The 9,539-nt window shown below is 40.9% G+C and overlaps 2 protein-coding genes across 2 annotated transcripts; one reads left to right on the forward strand and one right to left on the reverse strand.

Annotated features, from left to right (window-relative positions):
* Positions 1-3,336: 3,336 nt before the first annotated feature.
* LOC112341439 (UDP-glucuronate 4-epimerase 1-like) lies at positions 3,337-4,266 on the reverse strand. Its single transcript, XM_024661525.1, has one exon. The coding sequence runs from the start codon at positions 4,264-4,266 to the stop codon at positions 3,337-3,339; it is 930 nt and encodes a 309-aa protein (XP_024517293.1).
* Positions 4,267-5,424: 1,158 nt separating this feature from the next.
* On the forward strand, positions 5,425-6,727 carry LOC9630752. The gene is made up of 2 exons (XM_024661549.1): positions 5,425-6,523; positions 6,577-6,727. The coding sequence occupies exon 1, from the start codon at positions 5,455-5,457 to the stop codon at positions 6,238-6,240; it is 786 nt and encodes a 261-aa protein (XP_024517317.1). The 5' UTR covers positions 5,425-5,454; the 3' UTR covers positions 6,241-6,523; positions 6,577-6,727.
* Positions 6,728-9,539: the final 2,812 nt, after the last annotated feature.

The following is a 9,539-nucleotide window of genomic DNA, read 5'->3' on the forward strand; positions in this document are numbered from 1 at the left end:
AACATTGATTCATTAGCAAATATTAGGCAATTTTCGTATATTAATATAGATTTTTACTGTGCATTTCCAGTGTGTACTGCTCTAGTAAAGTTAACAAATGTGGGCTCTAGTAATATAGACTCTAATAAGTATTGTGTTATTGCAGATTGTTGTGTTTCTTTTATGACACTAGAGTTTTAGAAAAAATTTTGAACTCCATCTTTTTTAAGTCCATCTTTATATAGTATGTCAACTTCATTTGTCAATATTATCTCCTCATCAATTTTCATTTCCTCAATATGCATAGTCTCTTTAAATTTAGTTAAAACTCCATTTGTAAACATTAATTCCTTCCACTATGCGCTATGGTCTCTACAACATTTTTGGTATGTAATAAATCCTTTAGTAACTCAAATTGTAAATACTACTTTCTCAACTAATACATTAGCAATAACTCTTTTTTGTAAACACCATCTCCTTGACCACTATATTGACAATAGCCCCACTTATGAACACTATCTCCTCAACCACCATATTAATAACAACCCCACTTCTGAATACTGTTTTCTCAATTAAAACATTGCATCAGTAGCTTGAATTTATCTTCTACTAATAAGGTAGTTGTGAACACTATTTCTTCCACTAAGATAATTTTGTCAATCATCATAGCATTTTGAATTTTTTATGGACTGTCTTTTTGGGATAGACAACTGTTGGATTGATGTTATTATTTTTAGCCATTGAATGGTGAAGATACTATTTAAATAATATATTATTTAGAACACAATATTACATATCAATTATTCTTCTATTTGCATTATCCAGTTATGGTATGTTACCTAGTTCCCTTGGTCTCATATTATTTATATAAAAAAAAATTATTACATGTTTTATTCTTCTACATACCAATTGTTCTTATCTACATCATGGTTTGGTACTTTTATTATAAGGTGGGTTGTTTAATGTCTCATCATGTTTATCAATGTTTATTTGAGTTGTGCTACCAAATAGCTTGTGTACTATGAAAAAGATGGGAGATACAAGAATGTATTATAGGAATCAAGTTTGGCATGAAGCCATATGCCAAAAAAACTAAAAATGCATTTAAACATACTTTTTATAAAAATATATAGAATCGTATTTTTTTTGAGAGCATATGTTATAAAAATAAAATGTAACCCCTGTAACAATTAATACACATACATAGAAAATATTGGTTTTGGCATGTGAACATATGGTAAAAGAAAACTTCTTTATGATAGTGTGGGATATTTTCCAAAAATATTGGCATGACCCTCAATAAGTCAAAATCTCATGCTTGGATTAAAAATAAAAATAAAATAATTTTTTTTAGTAAACCTAGAAACAAAAGACAAATCATGTAGGAAATTAAATATAAGATGCCACACCCAAAGCTAACTGCACAAATTGAAACTTCATTTAATCAAACACAAGAATGGCAATGGAAAGAGCTTTTAGCATATTAAATCAACATAATTTTTCTTTGTATTATAATTAAAGATGATTATTTTGTTGCTTTTTGTTAGGTTTTAGATTCTCTTGAAACGAAATGATTCAAGACTTGACAATATCAAAAATCACATCACTGTATGTTGTATCTTATACAATATGTGCATAACTCATAAATAGATTTGATCTTTCATGGATTGATCAAGCTAAGAAGAAGCTAATAAGATTAATTCAATTTGAGAAGGAAGCATCAGAACACATTCAGTCACTTAAAGCACAAGGTGTCAAATAAATCAGTTGTACAACAGTATATAGACTATATCAAATTAAAGTAGAAAATGTAAATGCTAGAGATGAATTACAACGTGTATTAGATGGCTTTGATCAACTTAAAGCTAGTGGAATTTGATTGAAAATAGAAGCACAGAAAAATGTCAAACATTGTGATTGTCAAGCACAAACATTATTCCAAATTTGAGCAAAACAACTCGTCCATGATCAATCTCTATAAGAGATTGATTCTTCAGAAGATGAAGATTAAATTATCTTGCTAGTACAAAATAAAAATTAAAAAAATCAAATAAAACATCTCAAAGTTAGTTCACAAAAGTATCAAAGAACACTTACATGCCTTTCATAACTTAAATTGACTATTCCATGTAATTGATAGTCTTTTCTCTAGTGTTCTTGATAACCTTGATCAATGAATCCTCACCATCATCTTCTTTCTTCACTTTCTTGTGTTGAGTATTTGGTCCTTTAGTGTTGTCCATTTTTGTGTGATTAGTAACAATAATAGTATAAGTAGTAGTACTCTACTCCACATTCACCACCTCTAATGGTTCTTTAAAAAATCCAGCATGAACAACTTTCTTTATTTAAGGTTTTTTTGAGAATTTAGCATGATAAAACTTGCATTTCTTAGACATGTAATATTTTGAAAAGAAAAAATAAATGAAAGAGATATTATCAAAGGGAAAACAATTACCTATCATTTCCAAAGATATTGTTGTAAGCTTTATCCTCCATATAATCTTTCCACATTTTCTTCCACTTATTCCTACAAATTATGAAGTCCTTGTCAAAGTCTAGACAAACACTCATAAGTCTAGCAAGTAATTTGCCCCAAATATCTACTCCCTGCTTTGGAGGTTTTTTGAATTCATCTTCCATCTCAAATTTGATGTAATGTAATTGTTCTATCTCAAATTCAATGTAGATTAACTGTAACACCCAATGGTCCTTCCACTTAACCCATTTCCCTTTTTCATCCTTCACTTTTTCTACTTTCACCTCTTGTTACACCATATTATTTTCCTTCTTTGCTCGACTTGGAATTGATTAGTTTAGATTTTGAAAATTTAGAGTTAAATGGTTTAAAGTTTGAAAGTTTAGAGTTGAAATGGTTACAATGGTTTGTGGTGGTATGAGAAGAGTATTTGATAAGGCTGTAAAAAGGCATTTAACACAAAATGAAGAAGAAATACAAAGGGAAAATAATACTTGATTGAATGGCTTAAGATGAAGTTGGAATAAAGGATAAAATATACCTTTTGGTGGCCATTCCATAAGAACTTGATCCTCTTGAGATTTAACCCTAGTGTCATGTCACTAGTAATCTCTAGAGGAATACATCAAGAAGTACCTTCAATTGTATAATAGACATATGGACTAACTGCCTCAAAGCTTGACCTTAAACTTAACCTTAATGAACTATTGACCTTAAATGATGTAAGATGGTGGTGACTTGCCTGATTCCACTCTGGTCACTCTTGCGCTTGCTCTAGGACAAGTAGTACGGCTGGAGATAATCAATTGTCCAACTCATTAAGTAAAAATTTATTTACTTTTAGTGTAGTTTAGTATAAATGATTTATTGTTTATCCTTCACATCTTATTCTTCTGGAACCACTCTATGAATGAGCTCATACCAGTCTCAAATGGAGTATATGATTCAAGGAGCAAGAGCTTTGTTGGAGGTTCATAAGGTACCTCCCAGGGTGGCCGATTAAAATTAGCTACTTCTTCAACATTAGCTTCCTTGTTTGTAAGCTTTGCAATAGCTTTAATCACGCGTCTAAAAGAGATAGGCCGCCATGGTGTCCCAATGTCAAAAAGATTCACCATTCCAATGCTGTGAGTTGACAAGATACTATTGATCATCACAGTCACTGCATCATCAATGTATATATAATTTTGTCGCCCTCTACTGAGTGGAACCAGAGCCCCATGCACAATCTGATCAACAAATGTGTAATATGGAAAGTCAGGACGACCGTATCTCCCATAAACTGTACTAAACCTCCACTCCACAATTGGAAATGGTAGCTCTGGTGCCAAAGATTCCACCAGCTTTTCCCCAGACCGGCTTGATGGTATGTAGAACCGACTAGGGCTTGCAAAAAAGAAACCTTGGGTTGATGGACCACTGCATGCTGCATCAATCAATGACTTTATAGTTCTTTCATTGTCCTCTAAATTCCAGCTATGCTCCTGCTGTGTAAAATCTACCACAATGTTTGGCTTTTTACTCCTCGTCACTGACATGGCCAGCTTTGGATCTGTTGCACTTCCAATAATCACTTCAATGCCCTTGTTCTCCAGAAGAAGAGTCCTCTCTGAACGCACCAAATCCAAACCTGTCACCACAAATCGGAGGTTGCGATGATTGTGTGCCGCCAATCCCAAAGCAAGTTGGCTACCAAGGAAACCACTTGCACCCACAATCAAAACCCGAAGCTCCTTCTTCTTTTTCAGTTGGAAGATTGCCCATCCAATTAGCAAAAGTGCGAAGACAATGAGCAATAAAAAAGACATGGTGTTTCTCGAGCCCTAAACTAGGGTAGTTTCGTCAAATTATAATTTACTCCTAATCAGGTGCTGAGATGGAAGTTATTCGTGCGTGAACCATCTTCCACATCACCTAGACTACGTCTGTCCATTTTCTTTTCTTATGTTTCAGATATGCTTAGCCTCCACCGGATGACAACATCTTAAGCGTTTCTGCTCTTGTGTGAACTTCTTTTCGGGTTGGCCATGACAGCAGTGCCCCAGCCACCGCTTCCGTGTGACGCTGGTGCTCAGGAAGGAGATCTGGCGAGTGACGAGTTGGAGCTGGAATCTTCGGAAGAAGAGGTACTCTCTTGATTTGAGAAAGTGTATGTATTGATGAGCCCAGTACAATGAAGAAGGTAGAAACACGAAAGCAAGTGGGCGACAGCAAAGGATGCTTCTTGAGGCTACGACTGCTATTCAGGTTTGCTATGCTTTCTTGTTTCTCCTCAGCTAAACATGGTATTTACAGATCAAAATTGCTTCCACAGTGGAAGAGAAATCGAAGGATACGAAGAAGTCATGCAACTCGGGAGGAGCCAGGGAAACGAAAGCTCTCACTTGGAGAAGGTTCCATGTTTAAAGTGAGTTGTTTCTTTCGGTTGTGTTATGTCAACTGTTCTGTCATTTTCAGAACTACTGCCTGGAACTGTTGTATATTGAAAATTTGGCAAAGGAAGTCGCCCTCTTGAAGATGGTAAGAAACCCGCAGATTTTTCTTTCCTTTTGCTTTCTTTCCAAGTTTTTAAGAGGTTGGATTCGTAAATGTACAGGAAGATCGCATGAAAGGCCAATCTGCAGAGATTGCAGGAGACACTCTGGTAAGTGGACAGGTCATTTTATTTCTTTCAATCATCATCGCGTCTGCGACTCTGATTGCTCGCTCCAGATCGCGATAGATCCACACGCCGCAAGAACAGTCTTGCAAGCCACCTCGTCCGGGGGAAAGGGCATACTCGCCAGCAATCCTCGGAGCAGGCATTCCTTATGGATCGGAAGTGCCTCAACAATCTTCTGTGAGAATCCCTGGACCTCCATCTCTGGAAACATCCGGCCTAAGATACGTGACGAATATAACTTTATCCCCTTGGCAAAATTTATTTCTTTTCTTTTCTTTTAGTCTTTTGAGCCTTAACATTGCGCTCACATTTGGCAAATTCTAGCGAGCGCGCGATGGAGCGCGCGATGGAGCTGGCCGTGAGGGGAATCGGGATCATCCCCGCCTGTCGTACGCATCTGGCTCGGAGGCGCTCAGGTGGTGATTTCTCGTGGCTTCAGATCATGCTGGCCCTCGTCGCCATTCTTGCAGCCGCCATGCTCGCCATGGGTATCTCGATGACTGTCCAGCTCCGCAAGGAAAAGGAGAAGCCGATCAGGGTCGTCGTGGTGGGGGCAAGCGGCTTCCTCGGCTATCACCTTGCTCTGGGTTTGCAGGGAAATGAGAAGCCCAAGGTCCGTGTTGTGGGGATCGATGCCAGACACACCGAGAGATCCAGGCTGCTTGACAAGGCTGGAGTGCACATGATCTACGGGAATGTGACTGCCAAGGATCTGGTCGCCAACGTGGTCAAGCTTGCCAGGCCCCAGGATTTCTCACAGCAGGAGCATGCCTACTGCCTGCCCATCAACCAGCGCACTCTGGGCGGGACCATCGACGCAGCCACGACGAGCGACTCTGTGCGTGGTGTCTTCTTTGCCAGCCCCAACCGCTTCTACATGCCGTCGTCTCGATCGGGGGAAGAACTTGCAGCTCTCAAGGCGGGTTATCTTCATCTTGAAGATAACTACATCTACATCTTCCTGTTATCGAATGGCGATTTAGTACTGTTTATGGAGAGTTCGGACGGCCTGATTTCCCGTATTTCAAGTTTGCCGAACAGATTGTTGGCGGGCAGAAGGTCCCTCTTTGGCGGCAGAGGATCGGAAACCAGAACTACATCCACGTCGATGATGCTGTGAAAGTCATGAAACAGATGGTGTTGGGAATCGCTCAAGTTCCCGGTGTTGTCACTGTGGTGGACATCGGCACTCCAGAGCCACCTCTATCGTTCAGGCAAGTGATCGAGGTCGTTTCCAGGTTGACAGGCAAGGAGGCATTGGTCGAGGAGGCGGACAACCTGAATCCGCCACCATGGGAAGTTTCTTACGTTGCTCCTACTCAGCTCTATCTGTTGGATCACTACATCAGCTTTGACACGGGGATGAGGCGTTTTCTGGAGTGGTATGAACAGCGGAAAAAGAGGTATTACTTCTGTTGTACTTCCTTTTTGTTAATTTTGCTTTTGTTGTTTACAGGGCTGCGTTTGTGCTTCAGTCGCTCAATCAAACCAAGGTTTGACTGTTCTACTAAGTTCTACTCTGAGAGAACGTCTGAGAGAGAGAGAGAGAGGCTCCTTTCCAAAGCCAGTTTTGACTCGTTACAAATAAAAATGACGTATTCCTTTTCTATGTCGCTAAGCAGCAATCCATCAGAGCTCTGCCTCCAAAGACTGGGAGAAAAAAAAAGTCCAATAAGAAAACTAGGAGTCATTCATGTCGTTTACATGACTGGTTGCTAGAAACTATTCACAATTCAGCAAGAAACTACTGGTTTGAATCCAATCGAAACTTCAGACCGGTCCCTGTAGTAAGATATGATTTGATTGTGCATTGTGTAGCTTCCTAAAACGTGGTTGGTCATACCAGGAGGAGCTCTTTTAAACCTGAAGCAGACGAGCTTTGTTCCCCGCACAAGATTTGAAACGCTGAAGCTGCTTTTGATTGCTAATGGCATGATGACGTAATCAACAGATGATTTGGCACCAGGCATGCTGAATTTGAGTGAAGTCTCTGGCAACTTAATTTTAGCAGCCCAAGCACTAAACCTTTCATTTTTTATGTCGTAGCATAGTTGGTCGTTTTCTACATCTTCGTCATTGTTAAAAGTTGAGTAATTTTCTGGCGCTTTATAAACAGGCCAAGGAATGTTTTTGATAAAGGTATCCTTGACTGTTTTGTAGCAGTCACCTGCCAATGCAGCATAAGAACTTCCTGTGTCTAAAATAACATCTTGATCACACTCTTTTCCTATAGTGAACCCATTTATTGTCATGCTATTTAGGTGAACTCCCCAATGATTATTTCTAACGTAATTTGTAATATTAATCCTTTGTAGCCGCTTTGTGTCGAATGCACCACCCTTAAATTGCATCGTCCCATTCAAGCGATCTGTTGTCTCGTTATAAACGCTACAGATTTCCATGCTTTTGATGTTATTTGTCCTGCTCATCTGGCTGAAGAAAGAAGATTCATGAAGCCCATGAGACAATATTCCGGCAATCCTGGTCACTTTGCCCAATGGAGTAGCATTAAGGAACAGCCCATGCGGTACTACAATTCCTGTGGTACCACCTATTGCTATATCATATGCCTCAGCCATATAGCCTATTATGCCCGCTTCACCACCTCCATAAGTCACGTTAATGTTACAACGCCCCTGGGAATAACTATAATCCCATTCACTAGCAAAGTCAGCACATTGATATTCGCTAAAACCATTCAGCTACTCTTGCCTTTTGGAGCTCGTTGGATTGCACCCAAGTGAACCTGCTACCTGTGTCCACAACCAAGGAAAATTCTGGAGAAGCTCTGGGGTCTCTAGACCTTGGATCCTTGATAATTAAAGTGGCTTCAGGCACATGAAATACTCCAAAGCGCAGATGAAAGCTAGAAACTCTTGTAGAAGTTATAAGCATCCAAAGTAACAAAGCTAACATGAAAAATAATTGAAACTCAAAGGAAGAAGAAAATTTAAAAACTTACCCAAGAGAAAATGCCTAGAGCTCGTCCAGAGCGTCCAAACACTCACAGCCGCCAGGGATCTGAGCGATGCTTCGATAGGATCACTGCCAAGAACACGGTGGCCTGGAACTCCATGCTGGTGGGACTCGCGAACCACGGCTGCGCCACCGGGGCGATCCAAACCTTCCACGCGAAGCAGCTGATCGCCAACGCGGTGACGTTCGCGGCGGTGCCGAGCTCGTGCTCCCACGCGGGATCGATCGGCGAGGCCGGGCAGTGCTTCCAATCCATGGCGGCGGATTTCTTCGTCGCTGCTACACGCATGCGTTGTGAGTTGAAAGGATTTCTCTTCCAGCGGCGGTGTCTTCCTCTCCAACAAGCTCATCGAAATGCGTGGCCGGTGTAGAGCTTCAGCGCTATCCATCTCTGCTGCGCCAGGAGCCGTGGTGAACGAAGCAAGAGAGCAAGAGCCGCGCCAGAGACAATGAACGAAACCAAGAGCTGTGAGACAGAAGCAAGAGCGAGCTGTTCAACTAATCTGTTTTAAAATGCAAGGACAATCCATGTTCTTCGTATTCACGCGGGGAAATTAGCCGTGGGGCTGCCCTGAAGAAGATAGTTTCTTTTTTTTTCCTGTGGTAATATAATACACAAAGAAGAAGATGGGGATATTTGTATCCTCTAGCAACTTAGCAGCTTGCGAGCCGATGTCAAGGTCCATTCCGCGGTGCTCGTCCTCATCAGATAGCCATTGGAGAGGTCCTCGTTGGACACCGGCGCAATGCTGCCGCTCAGCCCAATCCCGTGGAGCTCCTGTTGCAGCCAATCCACGGCTCGCCTCCAGTCCTGCTTCCGACTTAGGACGTGCACACGGGACGCGGGGAACAAATCGACCAGCTTGACAATGAATTTGATCAGGCAGTACCTCTTGTGGACCGCTACTGCCTGCACACACACACACACACACACACGTCAGATTCACTCTGGAGCTTTTGGTTTCGTACCTTGCTGACTAGAAGGTCCAGAACTCCATTGGGGAAACTCTCGTAACCGAGGAGAAGAACCTCTTGTCTCGTCTGTTGGGAATAAAAACATCAGCTGGATCAGTTCTCTGTGACAAATCAGCTTTAGCTTTACCGCTTGCAAGCTATCTCCAAGTTGCAAAAGTCTGTACGCCAGTGATAGAATAGGTTTCAATGCTTCACTATTTACAGCGTGATGAAGGGCCTCCATTACATCTTGCAACACGGCCTGCACGGAGTCACAGTTAGTTCGGCTTCCAACATACGAACGAGCAACAACTTACCACACTAAACGTTTCATTACGCCAGGAACAAAATTCCACGAGTCTAATAACTTCCTCCTGTTCTGGACATGTCTTGATCTGGTAGACAGGAAAGAAAAACAACTAAGCCTTCCAGACAAGAGTACGCAGCGCCACATACCAAAATTGAAGTGTACATTCGGTGCCTAAAGAC

This window comes from Selaginella moellendorffii, unplaced genomic scaffold (assembly GCF_000143415.4).
Source record: "Selaginella moellendorffii unplaced genomic scaffold, v1.0 SELMOscaffold_83, whole genome shotgun sequence".
In the NCBI taxonomy this organism is placed as follows: domain Eukaryota; kingdom Viridiplantae; phylum Streptophyta; class Lycopodiopsida; order Selaginellales; family Selaginellaceae; genus Selaginella; species Selaginella moellendorffii.